A 22,818-nucleotide genomic window follows, 5' to 3' on the forward strand; every position below is an offset into this window, starting at 1 on the left:
CAAACTGTTGGGATTACAGGTGTGAGCCACCGCACCAGGCCAATAGTTACTTTTAACAGTAATCCTATCTATTTTTACAAAGTCATGTTAATAGATGAAACTTCAAAGACACTACGGTAAAATTTTAGTAGTCACTTAAGAAACATCATGACAAATATGACTTTCAGAGAAACCAAAAGTTTTCAGAGTAACCTTTTCAGAGAGAACTTAAGTACACCAGGGTACTTTGAACATTCCATAATAATGCCACTTACTTTTCAAAAAAATATTCTGGCAACTTCTCAAATAAAGTTTTGATAATGGCAGGCTAAAAAAGAAGACATAGGGAGTTAGGAGATGATCTCAAAATACACAATAGAAATGTATAATCCCAACTACTTGGGAGGCTGAGGCACGAGAACCTCTTGAACCTGGGGGAGGCAGAGGTTGCAGTGAGCTGAGATTGCACCACTCCACTCCAGCCTGGATGACAGAGGAGACTCTGACTTAAGAAAAAAAAAAAAAAAAGAAATGTATAATTCTCTTTCCAACTACAGCTCCTGGAATAAACACTTTGCTAAAGTTGATATCTTATTACAAGGATATCCACATGAATATGTCTTCATTTTTAGAATATGCTATTGGAATACAAAGACTTACTTTGTCTTCTGAAAAACTGAAAATGATTATCAAGGCAAAGTTAAAATAATCAGATAATCAAAATATTATTAAATATGATAACTGTTAATCCACAAAATACAGACTTTAAATCAAATAAGTTGCAAGGGGAGCTCTCCAGAGGAACAAGGGAGCTCTTAGACTTAAAATAACTAAATTATCTTCAAGATTTCCAGTGAAAAGGAAGAGTTTAAGAGTGTGAAAAGATTAACAATAGGGGAGAAGAGAAAAAATGGAGAATGGGGTGGAGGGAAGTTTTCTGCTCTATATACATTTGTATAACTTGAGATATTTAAATCATATTAATGTATTGTCTACTTAATGTATTAAAAGAGAAGAGGAGGAGGAAAAGGACAAAATTAAGTTACATAAGCATCTAAAAAGCTAAATGGGAGATGATGTAGATATGAATATGATAAAGATTACCAAGTACTCAGAGATACACAGGATGCAGCTTTAAGAACAGGAATCAGATGCAGAGAGAATAAATAGCCAGATGTATTAGGCTAATAAACACAGTTTTAAAACACAGACATTACCCTACCAAATCCATCACAGCAACAGGGCTGTGCTAAAGCTGTTACAAACCCAAATTCTCCAATTAACCCTACTCTATCCTGTGTTCCCGCTATTTAGACTTGAGCATACACCACAAACCTCATCCATCAAATGTTCACAGAAAAAGTGACAGTCTTACCTGCAGTATGTCAATCCCCAGAAGCAGTTTGATGAGACTCTTAGAATAAGATGCACCCATACTGTAAAAAAAAGAAATCTGTTTTCCACTTTGCTTTCCTTGTTTTAATGCTTTTATCATCTTTTCTCAATAAAATTGGTTAAATACATAATCTTTAAAGAGGAACTACCCTGTTAGACAAGAAATACAGAAATGAGCAGATGGCTCTTTGCAAGGGAGAGGTAGAGATTTGAAATTCTGTCAACATAGGTGAAACACATTCTAGAAAACACTGATGTTTAGGCTCATAACCACAAGCTTAGGAATTTTAAACTTAAACTCTGTGGAAAAGAGAGCTTACACCAACAATGAAATGTGAAACAACTGTGCTCTCCCTCCCCAGCCCCATGCAGTTAGCAGAACAGACTGAATTTCAGCAAGATTCCATGCCTCCTCTCCACACCTGGCTTCCTCATCCTGCAGACGCTCACAAGACAAAAGGCAGTTCCTGAAACTGTCTTCATCCTCAATGTAAGATTCCAGGCCACTAACAAATTCTTCTATTATCTTAAGGAGATTTAAAAAATAAAAAAGAATAAAATTTTTAGTTTAATATTTGCTGTTAAAAATCATTCTAGCCCACTCAACTTTATACCAGTGCCCTTAAATTCCAAATTCTAGAGTTATGCTGGCACAAGCAAAAATACCAGGGGAAAAATACATACTTTGGGATAGGAAGGGTGTCTCCTCAGGGTCTGAAAGAGCTTCTTTTGGAAAGCTATTTGATCCACAGCTATGCAGAAAAAAGAAGAGCTGGTCACCGGTTTCCTACCATAGTTTTCCTTCTCTAAAAACCCAAGTTTCTTGCCTGATGAAACCAATAAAAATATTTTCAACGTAATTTCAGAGCCAAATCTTTTTTTTTTTGAGACGGAGTTTTGCTCTGTTGCCTAGGCTGGAGTGCAGTGGCGTGATCTCGGCTCACTGGAACCTCCGCCTCCTGGGTTCAAGTGATTCTCCTGCCTCAGCCTCCCAAGTTAGCTGGGACTACAGGCGCGTTTTGTTTTGTTTTTTTTAGTAGAGACAGGGTTTCACTGTGTTAGCCAGGATGGTCTCAATCTCCTGACCTCATGATATACCCTCCTCAGCCTCCCAAGTGCTGGGATTACAGGCATGAGCCACCGTGTCCAGCTCAGAGTCATGGGGTTCTGTCTAAATCCACATAAAAGACTTAGCTTTGGCCGGGTGCGGTGGCTCACGCGTGTAATCCCAGCACTTTGGGAGGCTGAGGCAGGTGGATCACAAGGTCAGGAGATTGAGACCATCCTGGCTAACATGGTGAAACTCCGTCTCTACTAAAAATACAAAAAATTAGCCGGGCGTGGTGGCGGGCGCCTGTAGTCCCAGCTACTTGGGAAGCTGAGGCAGGAGAATGGCGTGAACCTGGGAGGCGGAGCTCGCAGTGAGCAGAGATGGCGCCACTGCACTCCAGCCTGGGCGACAGAGCGACGCTCCGTCTCAAAAAAAAAAAAAAAAAGACTTAGCTTTGATAGCAGATAGCCACTAAGTGTTCTAAAAAAGACCTGCCATAACCTTAGCAAGATAGAATAATCTGTTCCCCAAAACAGAATCTTAGGCCGGGCGCAGTGGCTCACTCTTGTAATCCCAGCACTTTGGGAGGCCGAGGCGGGCGGATCACGAGGTCAGGAGATCGAGACCACGGTGAAACCCCGTCTCTACTAAAAATACAAAAAAACTAGCCAGGTGTGGTGGCGGGCGCCTGTAGTCCCAGCTATTCGGAGAGGCTGAGGCAGGAGAATGGCGTGAACTCAGGAGGCAGAGCTTGCAGTGAGCCGCGATAGCGCCACTGCACTCCAGCCTGCGTGACAACGCGAGACTCTGTCTCAAAAAAAAAAAAAAAAAACAGAATCTTATATGGCTTTATAAATTTTCTTCTGAAATTATTCTGACACTGATACAGCTGCTTTCTAGATATTTATTTTTTCACAGGAAAACAAAATAAATAATATACAATATTTTTTCTAATAAAAGGATGAGAAATGCTTTACTTAACACGTAGTAATGAGGACCAAAGACTGTACCATTTTCTTTTTCCTTTTTTTGTTTTTTTGGAAATGGAGTCTCACTCTTTTCACCCAGGCTGGAGTGCAGTGGTGCGATTTTGGCTCACTGCAACTTTTGCCTCCTGGGTTCAAGCAATTCTCCTGACTCACGCGCCCGAGCAGCTGGGACTACAGGCACAAGCCACCATGCCCGGCTAATTTTTTGTAGTTTAGTAGAAACGTGTTACCCAGGCTGGAGGCAAATTCCTGAGCTCAGGCAATCCGCCTGCCTCGAGCCTCCCAAAGTGCTGGGATGATAAACGTGAGCCACCACGCCCGGCCTGACTGTACCATTTTCTATAAAGCAATTTCAACTTTGTCTCAAGATGGATGGCCCTCTCATTTCTAATCTTCATTGCCTCTCCATTTAGAAAACCCATGATTCAGTCCTGAGCTATTTCATTAAACCCAGAGAATAAAATTAGATTAAAATATTACCTAGTTGATTCTGGCTCTCTCCCGTTTTAAGAATAATTCCTGATATCTTAAGAAGCTTTACAAAGATACTGTCATTTTCTTCAACTTCATTAGCAATATGAGATTTCTTTGTCTTTTTGGAAAGTGGTTGCTTCCTGGTTTCTGAAAATAGAAAAATTTTCAAGAATATGGCAAATAGTAAAGGAAAAATTAAAACTTAAACCCAGGAATAATAATCCTGAGAGGAAAACTGATATGTCCTTAAAAATTATACTAGGATTGATGCTGTAGTGAAATAAACTATCTTCAGCAATAGTGGCTTCCAAAACAAACAAACCAATAGAATTATTTTCACATATTTTCATTTGAAGAATTCAAAATGTGCCATTTCTGGCCAGGCAAGGTGGCTCATGTGGTAATCCCAGCAATTTAGGAGGCCAAGGCAGGAGGATCACTTGAAGCCAGGAGTTCAAGACCAGCCTGGGCAACAAAGTGAGACGCACCCCCCCCAGTCTCCCCCGCCCTCCACACACACACACTAGTTAGGTGAGGAGACGCGCATCTGTAGTCCCAGCTACTTCGGAGGCTAAGGCGGAAGAATAATTTGAGCCCAGGAGATTGAGGCTATAGTGAGCTATGATAGTACCACTGCACTCCAGCCTGGGTGACAGAGTGAAATCCCCATCTCTAAAAAAATAAATTCAAACAAACAAGTGCCTAACGAGAATAACCCATGGAAATGTTTTCTACCCAAATACTAAACTAGCTAGTGTCTCTCAAGCTGTTGCCTGCAAACCACTGCACTGGAATCCCTGGGAAGCTTATTAAAATGCATATTCCCAACCGAGCACAGTGGCTCACGCCTGTAATCCCAGCACTTTGGGAGGCCGAGGCAGGCTGATCACCTGAGGTCAGGAGTTCAAGACCAGCCTGGCTAACGTGGCGAAACCCCATCTCTACTAAAAATACAAAATTAGCTGGGTGTGGTGGCGCATGCCTGTAATACCAACTACTAGGGAGGCTGAAGCAGGAGAATCACTTGAACCCGGGAGGCAGAGGTTGCAGTGAGCCCAGATAGTGCCACTGCACTCCTGCCTGGGCAACAGAGTGAGACTCCGTCTCAAAGAAAAAAAAAGGCATATTCCATGCCATATACCAGAGTTACTGAGTCAAAATCTTGGGAATGGGACCTAGGAATCCAAATTTTTTACATTCTTCAGATAATAATCCCGATACACACCAAATCTGAGACTCAATGATCTGAATAAAGGGTAGACAGAATGGGGAAGTTTCTCCTGTATCATATCTTTGACTACAATGCTCAGATAGGTTTAATCCCAAGACTTTCAACCCATAAAAAGAAATAAGAAACAAGAAACAGGGCCCGGCGCGGTGGCGCACGCCTGTAATCCCAGCACTTTGGGAGGCCGAGGCGGGGGGATCACGAGGTCAGGAGATCGAGACCATCCTGGCTAACACGGTGAAACCCCGTCTCTACTAAAAATACAAAAAATTAGCCAGGCGAGGTTGCGGGCGCCTGTAGTCCCAGCTACGTGGGAGGCTGAGGCAGGAGAATGGCGTGAACCCTGGAGGGCGGAGCCTGCAGTGAGCCGAGATCGCGCCACTGCACTCCAGCCTGGGTGAAAGAGTGAGACTCCTTCTCAAAAAAAAAAAAAAAAAAAAAAGAAACAAGAAACAAGAAACAAACAGGTACTTGAAGCCAAGTTTAAAATTTACTCTTCTCCCTTAATGATGCCATTCTGTTTTTTCCTTCTTCAATTCCTCTCCCTCTTTTTTTTTTTTTTTTTTTTTTTGAGACAGTCTCGCTCTGTCGCCCAGGCTAGAGTGCAGTGGCGCAATCTTGGCTCACTGCAAGTTCTGCCTCCCGGGTTCATGCCATTCTCCTGCCTCAGCCTCCCAGTAGTTGGGACTACAGATGCACGCCACCACGCCCGGCTAATTTTTTGTAGTTTTAGTAGAGATGGGGTTTCACAGTGTTAGCCAAGATGGTCTCAATCTCCTGACCTCATGATCTGCCCGCCTTGGCCACCCAAAGTGCTGGGATTACAGGCGTGAGCCACCACACCCAGCCTCCTCTCCCTCTTTCTAATAAAGCCTTAATCAGAATGAAACAAAGACCACTACCTTCCTGAACGAAATGTAAAACATAATCAGAATGAAAGATTGTTTGTTCATTACTGACCAAGAGAACCCAAATCCCTTCTAATAAACTTAATTCAGAAGTCTCTTCTCTTTTGGAGAACAGTATTTCCAAAATATAACATTTACTTTCAGTAATTTCCTGTATTATTCCTCTTCAGTTTCAAATTTTCTACCAATTTATCTATATTCTAATTCTATAATCCCATTACCAATCAACCATTGGAGCTTCACAACTTCCCTTTTTTTTTTTTTTTTTGAGATAAGAGTCTTGCTCTGTTGCCCCTGCTGAAGTGCAGTGGCGTGATCTCAGCTCACTGCAACCTCCACTTCCTGGGTTCAAGCAATTCTCCTGCCTCAGCCTCCGGAGTAGCTGAGATTACAGGCGCATGACACTACGCCCAGCTAATTTTTGTATTTTTAGTAGACATGGGGTTTCACTGTGTTGGCCAGGCTGATCTTGAACTCCTAACCTCAGGTGATCTGCCTGCCTTGGCCTCCCAAAGTGCTGGGATTACAGGTGTCAGCCACCATGCCCAGCCCACAGTTTCCATTTCTAAATCAAGCCTATTCCTTACATGGTTTTGGACTCACAATTTTTATTATTATAATTGCTGTTTAGCTGGGCACGGTGGCTCAAGCCTGTAATTCCAGCACTTTGGGAGGCCGAGGCGGGTGGATCACGAGGTCAGGAGATCAAGACCATCCTGGCTAACACGGTGAAACCCCGTCTCTACTAAAAATACAAAAAATTAGCCAGGCGTGTTGGCGGGTGCCTGTAGTCCCAGCTACTCGGGAGGCTGAGGCAGGAGAATGGCGTGAACCCGGGAGGTGGAGCTTGCAGTGAGCCGAGATCGCGCCACTGCACTCCAGCCTGGGGGACAGAGCAAGACTCCGTCTCAAAAAAAAAAAAATAATTGCTGTTCAGCAAGCATTTTCATCTATTTTGGTTGAATTGACCAAGAATCAGACTTAACTTCCAATAACCTAGTAAGAAATAACTCTTCAATCCACAAGTTAGTAGAAGCTAAGCTATGAGAATGCAAAGGCATTAAGAATGACATAATGAGGCCTGGCACGGTGGCTCACGTCCAAAATCCCAGCACTTTGGGAGGCTGAAGTGGGTGGATTACCGGAGGTCAGGAGTTTGAGACCAGTCTGACTAACACAGTGAAACCCCTTCTCTACTAAAAATATAAAAGTTAGCCACGCATGGTGGCATGTACATGTAATCCCAGCTACTTGGGCAGCTGAGCCAGGAGAATTGCTTGAACCCAGGAGGCAGAGGTTGCAGTGAGCCAAGATTGTGCCACTGCACTCCAGACTGGGCAACAAGAGCCAAACTCCATCTCAAAAAAAAAAAAAAAAGATATAATGGGCCAGGTGTGGTGGCTCAAGCCTGTAATCCTAGCACTCCGGGAGGCCGAGGTGGATGGATCACTTGAGGTCAGGAGTTCCAGACACCCCCTGGCCAGCATGGTGAAACCCCGTCTCTACTAAAGATACAAAAAAATCAGCCGGGCATGGTGGCTGGCGCCTGTAATCCCGGCTACTCGGGAGACTGAGGCTGGAAAATCGCTTGAACCTGGGAGGTGGAGGTTGCAGTAAGCTGAGATTGTGCCACTGCACTCCAGCCTGGGTGACAGAGTGAGACTCTGTCTCAAACAACAACAACAACAAGAATGATATAATGGACTTTGGATACTCGAGAGAAAGGGTGGAAGGGGGGTTAGGGATTGAAAAAATACACATTGGGTACACTATACACTCTTCAGGTGATAGGTGCACCAAAATTTCAGAAATCACCACTAGAGAACTTATTTATGTAACCGAACACCACCTGTTCCCAAAAAACCTAGTAAAATAAAAACAAACCAACACAAATCGAGATAGAACTGCTTTAATAGAGTAGATGAGAGCAATAAACGAACTATCAACCTCCCCGTCCCCCACTCCCTTTTTGAGACATGGTCTCTCTCACCCTGTCGCCTAGGCTGGAGTGCAGTGGTGCTGTTATTGACTCATTGCACCCTCGACCTCCTGAGCTCAAGTGATCCTCCCACTTCAGCCTCCTCAGTAGCTGGGACCACAGGCACACACCACCACGCCCAGCTAATTAAAAAAATTTTTTGTAGAGATGGAGTCTATGTTACCCAGGCTGGTCTTGAACTCCTAGCTTTAGGTGATCCTCTCACCTCAGTCCCTCAAAGTGCTTGGATTACAGGTGTGAGTGATAGCACCCGGCCATCAACTCATTATATCTGGAACTCTTGGGATCTTTGTCAACTATTTCTCATATGGGCAGAGTCTGCACTGTTTCTTTGCCTCTGGTTTGCTTGCTTTGATATATTTTTCCTTTCACATCACTAACATAGCATGTGTCTAGATCATAATTTTTTTTTTTCCAAGAAAGGAAGAAAGACCATAAAGTTTTTTAAGGGTAGCGACTATGTTATGTCTTTGTGTCTCAACACCTAAATGATGTATAGCAGAAAAAGTCTGTAACGCTAATTCCTCTTATGGATGTGGAGACTGAGGTCCAGAGGCTGTGGTCATACTCAAAGTTACATGCAGAATTTGAGGCAAAAACTCAGTCCCAAATCTGGTATTTCTCCCTTAATTCTGTGTACTCCATTCATTACACTAATGATTCTCAGCACTTGAAAAGCAGGAAATTTATATCTCTCACATGCCTCACACATTGCTACAGGAAATAAGGCAACAAATGACTAGATACTTACTGGAGGCATCTTCTGTCAGGCTCTCTTTATCCTCAGATCTTGACAGTCTTCTTTTGGAAACCATTTTGACCAATGTCTTATGCACTTAAGTATATGCACTTAAATTACTTCCTGGAGCAAAATCGGGAAACAGAAGTTAACCCTCTAGAAGATAAATTCTGAGAAGTTAAAGCTATTGTTCAAAGAAAACTGCTCTATCCAAAATCAGAGGGGCTCATATCTCCATATTAATGCTACCTAAATCTAGGTGCTAAGCAAATTTCAACTCTTACATCTAGTCAATACTACCTTCCTTTCAAGTCTTAGTTGCCTCTTTAGGCAGACTACTTCGCTGCTGCTGAAGGATAAAACCCATCGCTCTCCATCTGAGATTCAAGACCCTCCATTATCTATCCCCAATGTACCTGTCCTTTAATTCATTACTTCAATACTATATGTTAGGGACTGTGTTAGGTGCTGGGGTTACAACTGTGAACTAGACAGACATGATCCCTGTCCTCAGGGAATTTACAGTATACTAACAAATAGCCTTAATGTACTGAACTACAGTTATGTAAGTGCTATAAAAGTACAGGTTCTATGAGGGCTTACTAGGAAATTTAGTCTAGTTCCTAGTAGGGGTGGTAAAGAGAAGCAAGGACAATTTCTTAGGGACAATCTCCTTGAATTTTTTTCTTTTTTTTTAGTAGAGACAGGGTTTCACCATGTTGGCTAGGCTGGTCTCAAACTCCTGACCTCAAGTGATCCACCCACCTCGGCCTCCCAAAGTGCTGGGATTACAGGTGTGAGCCGCCCGGCCTGAAGAAGTGAGGTTTTTTTTTTTTTTTTTGAGACGGAGTCTTGCTCTGTCGCCCAGGCTGGCGTGCAGTTGTGCACCCTCGGCTCTCTGCAGGCTCCACCTCCCGGATTCACGCCATTCTCCTGCCTCAGCTTCCCAAGTAGCTGGGACTACAGGCGCCCGCCACCACGCCCGGCTAATTTTTTGTATTTTTAGTAGAGACTGGGTTTCACCGTGTTACCCAGGATAGTCTTGATCTCATGACCTCGTAATCCGCCCGCCTCGGCCTCCCAAAGTGCCGGGATTACAGGCGTGAGCCAACCGCGCCCGGCCTGAAGAAGTGATTTTTAGGCAGGGACTTGAGGGCTGAAACAGCAGTTAGCCAGTAAAAGGGGAAGGAGAAGAGGAGTCCAGGCAAATAAACACTCATACTGAAACAAGGAGATGTGGAGTTGGAAATGAGACAGCAGAGGTGGGGGAGTGCCTGAATCACATAATCTTGTAAATCAGAACCTTGGTGGTCTCAGTGCCTTTGCACAAAGGTGTTCTTTTCATCTGAAGTGCTCTTATTTGCCTGGAAATTCCTACTCAGATCTAAACATTCAATCGAATGTCATCTTCCTTGAAAAGTGTTCCTCCTATCCCTAAGGGAGTTTGCTACTGCAGCTTCCCTGCTCCACTTTATCTAGGGGCCCTTAGCTTACACTAGACCGGGGCTCTCTGAGAGCAGGAACCCAGTCTCACTTACTCAATGTCCCTAATGCCCAGCATAGTTACCGGCATAAGGAAAATTTCTGAGAATATTCAGAGTGAGAAAACCTCGCAGGGCAGGGGAAATGCTAAAAACTAACAAGAACTGTTTCAAGTGCTTTATATTTAATAATTCATTTATTTCCCACAAAACTTTCTGAGGTGGGTACCATTATTCTTCTCATCATCACGGGTAGAACTGGGATTCTAACTCGGACAGTCTGGCTCCAGCACCTGCGCTCTTCACCACCTATACTTACTCTTCATGATTATAATGACTTCTAATAATGGTTAACATTTACGAGGTACCGAGCGCTGTGCTAAGCTTTTTATTTATCGCCGCTTCGGTTAATACGGATAACCATTATCAGCCATCTTGCAGATGGAAAAACCAAGTCATGTCAGCACGTCCGGCTTCCAGGCACCCGCCTTTAACACGTGCGATACCATCTGGCTTCCAGAAAAGCCCAACAGAAGTGAGATGAGGCCGACTGCCTGGATTAGTTCATCGGGAAGCGGGTGAGGGTAAAAGCCTTTCTCGTTTTCTCATTTTAATGACACAGAAAGGTACCTGTGGGGATTATCCCATCTCAGGGCAGATGAAGAAGCCAAGGTTCCGGGCGCGGAGCCCCAGAGGAGAACGCCGACCGCGGCCCGGACTTAGAGATTAGGCCGCAGGGGAGCGGGGCCTCGAGAGACTACGACCACTGCTCCACTTACTCACCGAGAAGCCGTCGCCGCCCGTAGTTTTCGACTTTCCCGCCAGGCCCGACGCCGCTCTGACGCCACCAAGGCGCGCCATGACGTGACGCCAACTTTCGCGCCGGAAGTGGAAGGCTGGGCAGCCCAGCTGAAGGCAGTAAGCTGGGCTCACCGCTGCAGCAGAGTTCTGTGCTAGCCGGGCATAGGGGCGAGAGAAGGCCCAGAGGCGACGTCAGAGAGAAGCAACTGCGACCCGGTGAAGAGAAGCTCGCCCATCACCGGCTGGGAGCCAGCTTTCAGTGAAGATGGCAGGGCCAGAACTGTTGCTTGACTCCAACATCTGCCTCTGGGTGGTCTTACCCATCGTTATCACTCTTCGTAGGCATGATCCGTCACTACGTGTCCATCCTGCTGGAGAGCGACAAGAAGCTCACCCAGGAACAAGTATCTGACAGGTCAGCGCCCTCCCTTCCCCAGCCTACCTCACACCGCCGTGACCTTGGACAAGAAAGTGCAGGCGTTGGGTCAATTTGCCGAGGTTCACGTCTCGCCCCCACTGGCAAGGTGACCTTACCCGTTACCTCTGTGTTTCACTTTTGTCTTCTGTGAAATGGGGATGATAATAGTACCTGCCTCATAGACAGGTGGGAATCAAATTAGATGATGTCTATAAATCCCTTAGCACAGGATCTAGGACGTATTGAGTGTTAAAAACAAACAAAAAACAACGGTGCTGTTAATCCTTTAGGTTAGTCGCCAACCCTCGGTGGGTTACCTATGAACTATCCCATCCCACCCTTTCGTTGGGAAGAGTGCCCGGTGCTTTGTAGCTTTTAGTATTTGTAACATCCAGTCAGGTGAGTGTGATAATCTGCATTCTACCAAATTACTGTTCCAATGGTTAGCTGAGATGCTAAGTACCAAAGCGCTTTGCAATCTGTAACACTGCTGTTAGACATGTAAGGAATTGTAATTATCATTTCCCTTCCTAGGGTGAAGGCAACTTCCTCACATGCTTCATTGCAGTATTTATTTATTTAATTTAACTTAATTTAATTTTTGAGACGGAGTTTCGCTCTTGTTGCACTAGATTAAGTATTTATTATTTTTCCCTTTGCATATTTTATCACTTGAACAGAAACTCTGAGAGCAGGGTCGTGACTTTGTCTTACTCTATACCCCATAGCATGCAGCAGAGTGCAAGGCATATGGTAGGCCATCAAAAAACTTGTTCACAGCCAGGCATGGTGGCTCTCGCCTGTAATCTCAATACTTTGGGAGGCTGAGGCGGGAGAATCGCTTGAGCCCTGGAGTTCAAGACCAGCCTGGGCAACATAGTGAGACCACTGTCTCTACAAAAAAATTTAAACATTAGCCAGGTGCAGTGGTGTGTGCCTGTAGTCCCAGCTACTCGGGAGGCTGAGATGGGAGGATTACTTGAGCCCGGGAGATCAAGGCTGAAGTGAGCCATGATTGCACCACTGCATTTGCAGCCTCAATCACTGCAGCCTCGACCTCTTTGGTCCAGCCTGGGTGACAAAGCAAGACCCTGTCTCCAGAAAAAAAAACGAAAAAACACTTGTTCAGTCTACGATAATTCAAGACTTTTCCAGGCAGTGTAATCAAAAGAAATTCATCTAGCTCTCCTATATTTACGCTGCTGAATAGTTTTGTAGAAATGGAGTTGAATATCATGACCCTGAGGTATTTCAAGACCCTAAATAAGCAATCTTAAATTATCTTTTATTTTATTTTTTTTTTTTTTTTTAGTGATAATAACTCAATCCTCTATTTGACAAAGAAGAGGGAGAAGGAAGAGGAAGAAAAAGAAAGTGGGATAAAGGATCAGAAAGGGAGGAAAATAGAAAAAATTAGAGTATGACTCCAGGGTAGACCTGTTTTGTTGTCACTGAGTTGGTTGGTTGGTTTGTCTGTTGTATTTTTCATGTTTCGCCAAGTTGGCCAGACTGGTCTCGAACTCCTAGCCCGAAGTGATCAACCCGCCTCGCCCCCCAGAGTGCCGGGACCACAGGCGTGAGCCACCACGTCCAGCCCCCACATTGCTTCTGGCCTCCGTGGTAGACCTCCCAGACGGAGCGGCCGGGCAGAGGCGCTCCTCACTTCTTCCCAGACACAGGGCGGCCGGGCAGAGGCGCTCCTCACTCCCAGACGGGGCGGCCGGCAGAGCGCTCCTCACTTCCCACGGGGCCGGGCAGAGGCGCCCTCACTTCCCAGACGATGGGTGGCCAGGCAGAGGCGCTCCTCACTTCCCAGACGGGGGGGCAGAGGCGCTCCTCAGCAGGGCCGGCAGAGCTCCCTCACTTCCCAGACGGGGCGGCCGGGCAGAGGCGCTCCTCACTTCCCAGACGGGGCGGCCGGCAGAGGCGCTCCTCACTTCCCAGACGATGGCCCCCCCCCCCCCCCCCCCCCCCCCCCCCCCCCCCCCCCGGGGCGGCCGGGCAGAGGCGCTCCTCACTTCCCAGACGATGGGTGGCCGGCAGAGGCGCTCCTCACTTCCAGACGTGGGTGGCCGGGCAGAGGCGCTCCTCACTTCCCAGACATGGGTGGCCGGGCAGAGGCTCTCCTCACTTCCCAGAGGCGCCCGACGGGCGCCAGGCAGAGGCGCTCCTCACTCTTCCCGACGGGGCGGCCGGGCAGAGGCGCTCCTCACTCCTCCCGACGGGCGGCCGGCAGAGCGCTCCCACTTCCCCGACCCCGGCAGGCCCCCCCCCCAGACGGGGCCCCCCCCCCCCCCCCCCCCCCCCCCCGGCCGGCAGGCGCTCCTCACTTCCCAGACCGGTGGCCAGAGGCTCTCCCCCAGACGGGTGGCCGGGCAGAGGCCTCCTCACTTCCCAGACGATGGGTGGCCGGGCAGAGGCGCTCCTCACTTCCCAGACGATGGTGGCGGCAGAGTCTCTCCTCACTTCCCAGACGGGCAGCCGGCAGAGGCGCTCCTCACTTCTTCCCGACGGGCGCCGGCAGAGGCGCTCCTCACTGGAGGGCGGCCGGGCAGAGGCGCTCCTCACTTCCCCCAGACGATGGGGGGCCGGGCAGAGGCGCTCCTCACTTCCCAGACGGGGGCCGGCAGGCCCCCCCCCAGAGGGCCCGCCTCCTCACTTCCCAGACGATGGGTGGCCGCAGAGGCGCTCCTCACTTCCCAGACGGGCGGCCGGCAGAGGCGCTCCTCACTTCCCAGACATGGGTGGCCGGGCAGAGGCTCTCCTCACTTCCCAGACGGGCGGCGCCCCCCCCAGAGGGGCCGGGCGCTCCTCACTTCCCAGACGGGGCGGCCGGGCAGAGGCGCTCCTCACTTCCCAGACGGGGGGCCGGGCAGAGGCGCTCCTCACTTCCCAGACGGTGGGTGGCCGGGCAGAGGCGCTCCTCACTTCTTCCCAGACGGGCGGCCGGGCAGAGGCGCTCCTCACTTCCCAGACGGGGGGCCGGGCAGAGGCCTCCTCACTTCCCAGACGGGGCGGCCGGGCAGAGGCGCTCCTCCTTCCCAGACGGTGGGTGGCCGGCAGAGGCGCTCCTCACTTCTTCCCAGACGGGGCGGCCGGGCAGAGGCTCTCCTCACTTCCCAGACGGGGCGGCCGGGCAGAGGCGCTCCTCCCTTCCCAGACGATGGGTGGCCGGGCAGAGGCGCTCCTCCCTTCCTAGACGATGGGTGGCCGGGCAGAGGCGCTCCTCACTTCCCAGATGGGGAGGCCGGGCAGAGGGGCGGCCGGGCAGAGACGCTCCCCACCTCCCAGACGGGGCGGCGGCCGGGCAGGGGCTGCAATCCCAGCACCCTGGTAGGCCAAGGCAGGCGGCTGGGAGGCGGAGGCTGCCGCGAGCCCAGACCACGCCACCGCACTCCAGCCCGGGCAACACCGAGCACCGGGTGAGCGAGACTCCGTCTGCAGTCCCAGTACCTCGGGAGGGTGAGGCTGGCAGAGCAGTCAGCGTCAGGAGCTGGCGACCAGCGTGGCCACATGGCGAACGCGCGCCTGCAGCCAAAGGAGAAAAAGCAGGCAGCGGTGGCGCGCGGCGGCTAGTCCCAGGCAGTCCGTGGCGCGGGCAGCAGCGAGCCGAGTATATTGCAGCCTGGGCCACAGAGGGAAAGAAAGGAAGAGAAGGAAGGAAGAGAAGGAAGGAAGGAAGGAAGAAAGGAAGGAAGAAGGAAGGTCGGTCTTTTATTTTCTAAACACTCAATAGCTGTGTTCTCTGAAGTTTGCAAATTCTACAATAAATTTTTAATTTTGTATTTTTATTTTTGTGAATATCTAAAAATAAGTCCTTGTATTGTTATAAAGATAAAGCTTTGTAATTTGTAGCTGAAAGACATCTATTTATTTTTTGCAGAGACAGGGTCTCACTATGTTGCCCAGTTGGTCTCAAACTCCTGGGCTCAAGGGATCCTCCCATCTCAGCCTCCCAAAGTGCTGGGATTATAGGTGTGAGCCACTGTACCAGGCCTAAAAGACATTGTCTTATAATAAAACTTTAAACTCAGTACCTCTCAAACCAGAGTTCCACATTCTTAAGAATCTATGTCTTTTCCTTTCCAAAAAGTCAGTAGTATATTCAAGTTTGAGAACCATTTTTTACACACATTCTATCCCCAAACCTAGTCTAATGTATTTTATTCATGTATTTTTCAGCTTTGGTTTAATACCTGTCAGAAATTTTTTTTTTTTGAAACATTGTCTCGCTCTGTTGCCGAGACTGAAGCTGGGGAATAAGGTCAGTGATGCTTCTGCCATCCCTATGGAGCCACAGAGCCAGTCTGGGAAGCCCCACTTCATAGCTCCTTGGCTGCCAGGGAAAGAACAAGTGGGCTGGACTCTATGAGGTGGAACTGGACCCCAGGCCGTCTGCTATGGAATCGCTACCCAGAGACTTTATCAGGGTACCTCTTGGCTCCTGGCTTCAGAGTTCATAGTCTAGAATAATATTGTCCAATAAAATATAATGTAAGTTACATTTACCTTTTAATTGTGGTATGGTTTCCTTCCTCTAAAAGTTACCCTCTTAAAGTGTACAATTCAAGGTTTTTTAGTATATTCACAAAGTTGTGCAACCATCACCACTATCGAATACTGCAGTGACTAATAGGCTGGAATGCAGTAGTCATAAGCCTATCATAAGCATAAGTAGAGAGTCTTCAAGGGGTTTTAACCATCTGGTTGTCTCGATGCAGGGGACGAGGCACCCACTGTCCCTCTCCCATAAGCCTGCCAAGAAGATTGATGTGGCCCGTGTAAACTTTGACCTGTACAAGCTGAACCCACAGGACTTCATTGGCTGCCTGAACATGAAGGCGACTTTTTATGATATGTACTCCCTTTCCTACGATCTGCACTGCTGTGGGGCCAAACGCATCATGAAGTGAGCAAATTGGGATTTCCTGGGGACAGGGTGGGTACGGGCAATGGGAGAGCCCCTATTCACATGGAGTCTATTCACATGGACTCAGCTTTCTCAGCACCTGGGTCTGGCTTTGGTGCTGACAAAGCATAGCCTGTATCAGACAACATGGAGCCTGATGGGCTCTCGAAGTGCTGTGGATGACACTGGCGTGTGCCCAGGGGTGCACATGTTCCTCCTTGTGGAACCTGGATGCATTTTATTTTTATGACTACTTTCCACTCTAGCAACTACATTTTTTCATTGAAATAGGAAGTTTTCCTAAGTAGTCTTCTAGTCAGTTTTTTTAAAAATGAACACGTGTTGGCCAGGCACAGTGGCTCATGCCTGTAATCCCAGCACTTTGGGAGGCCAAGGTGGGTGGAACAGTTGAGGTCAGGAGTTTGACACCAGCCTGGTCAACATGGCAAAACCCAATCTCTACAAAAATTAGCTGGACATGGCAGTGCATGCCTGTGATCCCAACTACTGAGGAGGCTGAAGCAGGAGAATCGTTTGAAACCAGGAGGTGGAGGTGGCAGTGAGCCGAGATTGTGCCACTGCACTCCAGCCTGGGCGAAACAGCAAGTGTCTTACAAAAAAAAAAAAAAAGTATGTGTCAAAGATTTAATTGAATTCATTAATTAATGAGAGAACTAGCAAGAAGTTACAATCATTCAAAGGAGAATTCAAAATCCCACACATATATAGGTCCAGTAAGAATGATGAGATAGGCTGGGTGCAGTGGCTCTCACCTGGAATCCTAGCACTTTGGGAGGTCAAGGCAGGAGGATCTCTTGAGCCCAGGAGTTTGAGACCAGCCTTGGCAATAGTGAGAGAGAGAGAGAGAGAGAGAGAGAGAGAGAGACACACACACACACACACACACACGGCAGGAGGATCTCTTGAGCCCAGGAGTTTGAGACCAGCCTGGGCAACATAGACACATGCGCGCGTGCACACACACACACACACACACCCCTGGGCAACATAGACACACACGTACACACACACACACACACACACACAGTTTGAGACCAGCCTGAGCAACATAGTGAGAGGCGTGCACGCTGGGAGCAGTGGTAGTATGTGCCAATAATCCCAGCTAGGTGGGAGGATTGCTTGAGCCCAGGAGTTTGAGGCTGCAGTGAGATATGACCATACCACTGTGTACTCCAGCCTAGGCAACAGCATGAGGCCTTGTCTCTAAAAAGAAGAAAAAAAGAGATAAATGTATACATACAAAATTGGGTTTTTTCTCCCGTGGGGATGGGAAGGATGAAATAATCTTCCCTCCATAGGACAGAATTAGTTTGTAAGTCTTACAGACCACAGTCATTTGTACCATATAACGAACTTTTCTTAAAACTTACTTTGAAAGCCTAACCAAGTGTCTCAGGAAGCATGAGAATATGTGAGGTTAGAAGCTGCGTGCCGTTATGGTCATGTTTCCCAAATTCGGCCGCTCCAATGGCGCCCTGGGGCATCCTTACCCATTGGGTGGATGTAGCCACTGAGGCGGAAGTGATTGAATCAGTCCAAAGCCACAAAACTTGCGAGCAGCAGAGCGTGGCTGCTAGTCCATCTTTCTGATAGTCTATTCTTCTCCAGTTCCTTCATTCAGTGTTTCCCGAGTGCCCACTGCGTGCCTGGCCCTATGCTGTAACTACAGATTCAGAGATGAACAGAATATCAGAACAAGTTCCCTGAGGGCAGGAATTTCTGTGGCCTTCAGCACCTTGGTAAATGCTGACACATAGTAGTTATTTAAATGATTGTAGAATAAATGAAGACACAGGTGATCTCTGTTCACATGGGGCTTCTGAGAAATCCTGCTCAGGATCCCAAGAGTTCTACCAGATCACATGTAGCTAGAATATATCAGACCTTCTTGCTTTCTTAGTTGATCTCCTGCAGACCCAATCTGCAGATGAGGAAACTGAGGCTGTGTGGGTCTGCTTGCCAGAGACAATGGTGGGTGGCAGGCTTGAGCCTGGTTCTGTGGCTGAGAGTTCCATTTTCCTCTTCAGCTGCTTCTTCCAGGATACTACCATCTCATGCCACCTCTTGACCCCAGACTACCACCAATAGTCTGCATATTTCAAAATTATGAACAAGAAGTTTCAGACCAGCCGGGGGCAGTGGCTCACACCTGTAATTCTAGCACTTTGGGAGGCCGAGGGAGGTGAATCACCTGAGGTCAGGAGTTCAAGACCAGCCTGGGCAACATGGTGAAACCCCATCTTTACTAAAAATACAAAAATTAGCCAGGCGTGGTGACACACTCCTGTAATCCCAGCTACTCAGGAGGCTGAGGCAGGAGAATCACTTGAACCTGGAATGTGAAGGTTGCAGTGAGTGGCGATCACACCATTGCACTCCAGCCTGGGCGACAGAATAAGACTCTGTCTCAAAAAAAAAAAAAAAAAAAAAAGGTTTCAGACCTTAAACTCAGTCCAGTTAGGGGAGGTGGGACACTTAAACCTAAACACAGTCTAGTGACTGGAATCAGTTTAGTGACTTAGTGGTATCACTAGGTTTTTTTTAGTTATAATAAATATGTATAGCATAAAATCTATTGTTTGGACCATTTTAAGTGTACAATTCAATGCCATTAAGTACATTCACAATGTTGCCCAGCCATCACCACCATCCATTTCCAGACCTCTTGCATCATCTTAACCAGAAACTCTGTCCCCCTGAAGCACTAAGTCTCCATTCCCCCTCCAGACACTGGTAGCCTCCACTCCACTTTCTGTCTTATCAGTTTGCCAATTCTAGTACCATATGGAACTGGAATCAGTCAATACTCATCCTTCGTTTCTGGCTTCCTTGACTTCGGATTTTCAAGGGTTGTTCATATTGCAGTATGGATCAGAATTTCATTCCTTTTTTTTTTTGAGATAGAGTCTCGCTGTGTCACCCAGGCTGGAGTGCAGTGGCACGATTTCAGCTAACTACAACCTCTGCCTCCTGGGTTCAAGCAGTTCTCTGCCTCAGCCTCCCGAGTAGCCCGCCACCATGCCCGGCTAATTTTTTTGTAGTTTTTGAGTAGAGACATGGTTTCACCATCCTGGCCAGGTTGGTCTTGAACTCCTGACCTTGTGATCTGCCCACCTCGGCCTCCCAAAGTGCTGGTATTACAGGCGTGAGCCACTGTGCCCGGCCTCAGAATTTTTCTTTTTTTTTTTTTTTTTTTGGAGACGGAGTCTCATTCTGTCGCCAGGCTGGAGTGCAGTGGCACGATCTCAGCTCACTGCAACCTCCGACTCCCGGTTCAAGTGATTCTCCTGCCTCCCAAGTAGCTGGGATTACAGGCGCATGCCACCACGCCCGGCTAATTTTTGTATTTTTAGTAGAGATGTGGTTTCGCTGTTTTGGCCAGGATGGTCTGGATTTCCTGACCTCGTGATCCGCCCTCCTCGTTCTCCCAAAGTGCTGGGATTACAGGCCTGAGCCACCACGCCTGGCCGACCTCAGAATTTCATTCCTTTTTAAGGCTGGTCAGCTAGGTTGTCAGCCTCAGTTCCTTAATTTGAGAAGTGGGTATACTTCTAAGATATAGCCTTGAAAATGTAAAGTATTCTCTTGTGTAGATGTTAATAGTTCTAAGTCTTTCTGCCGCCCACACCCCTGTCAGACCATAAGTTCACTTATTGAATGAATGTTAATAAAAGACTAAAGTTTGAACAACAGCCAGGGAACACTTCTTTGACTTTTGTTTTCCACTCTCCTATCTCACTTAGGACTAGACACCTCGAGTGACCCTCACATACCCCTTTCAAACAGATTTGGAAAGAATTTGATTAAAATTATCTAGCATTCTTTCTATTTTTTTAGAGACAGCGTCTCCTCTGTCATCTAGGCTACAGTGCAGTGGTGCAATCATGGCTCACTGCAGCCTCAACCTTGTAGGCGCAAGTGATCCTCCTGAGTAGCACAAGTGTGCGCTACCATGCTTGGCTAGTTCTTTAATACTTTTGTAGAGACAAGGTCTCATTAGACCAGGCTGGTCTCAAACTCCTGGCCTCAAGCCATCCTCCTCGGCCTCCCAAAGTGCTGGAATTATAGGCGTGAACCAGGGCACCTAGCCAAAGTTGTCTAGCATTCAACCAGCTGCTCTTGATCCTGCCCCCGCTTCCCCATTTCCCCTACTTTCCAAATATCCAACCCCATGTTAATTGCTTTATGCTATTTCAGCCTCATGACCCTGGGTGGCAAGTGCAATCCCATTTTACCCATGAGGGAGCTGAAGCTTAAAACTAGAGCAGTTTGCTGAAGTTCACCCAGCTAATAAGACTGGATTAGGACTTAGACCTGCCTGATTCAGGTTCAGGTCTCAGTACATGCTCATGCCAGGCATGGGTGTCTTCATGTCTAGCACTCTGAACATGAGCTAGACTGCAGGTGACTTAGAAAGGCCTCAGAGTCTAGAACAGAGTGTCTCAAGGGCAGAGCCACATTATGGAGATTAATCTGGCTGGACCAAAGTAGTAGTAGAAAAATAGAAAGCCATATGAAATGAGCTGGGGTTTTGCATGAGAAAGTAGGGAGGTTCCGGGCATCTCAATTAAGGTGGAATTGCAGGTCCTCGCCTTAATCCTGATCCCATCTGCAGCATCTGTTCCTATTTGCACATCGCTCTAGAATTGATGAAATGCTTTTAGTGCTACCACCTCAGTGGTATTCAGATGTTATTAATGAAGAAAACAAACAATGAAACCAATCCCTTCCAGGCCAGCATGGGAATAATGGGTTGTAGGGAGGTGTACACTTATGTTTTATTCTTATTTATTTATTTATTTTTGAGACGTTCTGTTGCCCAGGCTCAATCTCGGCTCACTACAACCTCTGTCTCCCGGGTTCAAGCGATTCTCGTGCCTCAGCTTCCCAAGTAGCTGAGATTACAGGTGTGTGCCACCACACCTGGCTAATTTTTTTGTATTTTTTAGTAGAGACAGGGTTTCACCATGTTGGCCAGGCTGGTCTCAAACTGCTGACCTCAAGTGATCCACCCACCTCAGCCTCCTGAAGTGCTAGGATTACAGGCATGAGCCACTGAGCCCAGCTTCGTTTTGTTGTTGGTGGTGGTTTTGTTTTTTGTTTTTTATTTTATTTTATTTTATTTTTTTTGACAGAGTCTTGCTCTGTCACCCAGGCTGTAGTGCAGTGGCATCATCTCAGCTCACTGCAACCTCCGCCTCCTGGGTTCAAGCGATTTTCCTGCCTCAGGCTCTCAAGTAGCTGGAATTACAGGCGCCCACCAGCAGGTCTAATTTTTGTATTTTTAATAGGGACTGGGTTTTGCCATGTTGGCCACGCTAGTCTCAAACTCCTGATCTCAGGTGACTCACCCACCATGGCCTCCCAAAGTGTTAGGATTACAGGCATGAGCTACTACGCCCAACCTACTTTGTGGTTTTGACTTGCATGCCCTCTCATTCCACCCAGGGAGGCTCTCCACTGGGCCCTCTTCAGCATGCAAGCCATAGGCCACATGCTGCTTTACCTCTCGTTACCTGCAGCAGCTCCTCGATGCTACGGAGGAAGGGCAGCCCCCCAAGGGAAAGGCCTCATCCCTCATCCCGACCTGTCTGAAGATACTGCAGTGAAAGCCCAAGCCCTAGCTTTCCCCAGTGAAGGACTAGACTAGGGACCCCACGCTCAACTGGTAGTGCCCACAAGCCTGGCAGCTCTAGAGCCGCTAACCTCCCCACACCTCCCTCATCGCACTGGACCCTGAGTTAGGAGGAGGGGCTGGAAACCTGGGGTGGGTTGGCCAAAGGAGAACCTCAGGCTCCTAGCCTGGCCTAGCTCCTTCCTGCCCAAGGTAGCTTAGCCCATCCAGACTGGTCCCGAAGTCTGCCCCTCAGGAATCCGGCCTCGCAGGCTGTACTTTCATGGTGCTCTCTACCTTCTGGCCCCCGTCCCAGAACATTCCTGAGTGAATTCTCAAGCACACCAGCATGTGATATTAGGGAATTTGCAATAAATTATTGATGCTGATGTATCTTTGCCTGTGTTCTTTGGGGTGGGGTTCTATCTGGAAGGTTGAAGAGGGCTAAAGGAAGAGCTGAATCTGTTGTCAAACTGTTCTCCATAACGTAAGATTACAAATAATAGCAGTTTTTCTACCAAAGGGGAAACAAAAAAAAAAAAAAGCTGAGCACAGTGACACGTGCCTGCAGTCCCAGCTACTCAGCAGGCTGTGGTGGGAGCATCCCTTGAGACCAGGAGTTCAAGGCCAGCCCGGGGCACAATAGCAAGAGCCCAGGCTCTTTAAAAAACAAAATTGCAGGCCGGGCACGGTGGCTCACGCTTGTAATCCCAGCACTTTAGGAGGCCGAGGTAGGCAGATCACGAGGTTGGGAGATCAGAGATCGAGACCACAGTGAAACCCTGTCTCTACTAAAAATACACACACACAAA

The 22,818-nt window shown here is 47.7% G+C and overlaps 1 protein-coding gene and 1 pseudogene across 2 annotated transcripts in view; one reads left to right on the forward strand and one right to left on the reverse strand.

Annotated features, from left to right (window-relative positions):
- The window catches only part of FANCD2 (FA complementation group D2), a 71,261-nt gene extending 60,148 nt beyond the window's left edge, over window positions 1-11,113 (reverse strand). The window contains exons 1-7 of the mRNA XM_030802032.1: window positions 11,027-11,113; window positions 8,775-8,885; window positions 3,895-4,035; window positions 2,059-2,126; window positions 1,797-1,900; window positions 1,355-1,415; window positions 255-307 (exon numbers count right to left, since the gene is read on the reverse strand). Coding sequence (XP_030657892.1) covers window positions 255-307; window positions 1,355-1,415; window positions 1,797-1,900; window positions 2,059-2,126; window positions 3,895-4,035; window positions 8,775-8,838 — 491 coding nt within the window. The 5' untranslated portion in view covers window positions 8,839-8,885; window positions 11,027-11,113. The remainder of the gene's footprint in view (window positions 1-254; window positions 308-1,354; window positions 1,416-1,796; window positions 1,901-2,058; window positions 2,127-3,894; window positions 4,036-8,774; window positions 8,886-11,026) is intronic.
- On the forward strand, window positions 11,113-22,399 carry LOC100607600 (annotated as a pseudogene). The gene is made up of 3 exons (XR_004027603.1): window positions 11,113-11,568; window positions 16,184-16,371; window positions 21,841-22,399. The product of XR_004027603.1 is annotated as a cell death activator CIDE-3-like (transcript).
- The last annotated feature ends 419 nt before the right edge of the window (window positions 22,400-22,818 follow it).

Source organism: Nomascus leucogenys, chromosome 21, assembly GCF_006542625.1.
Source record: "Nomascus leucogenys isolate Asia chromosome 21, Asia_NLE_v1, whole genome shotgun sequence".
Taxonomy (NCBI): domain Eukaryota; kingdom Metazoa; phylum Chordata; class Mammalia; order Primates; family Hylobatidae; genus Nomascus; species Nomascus leucogenys.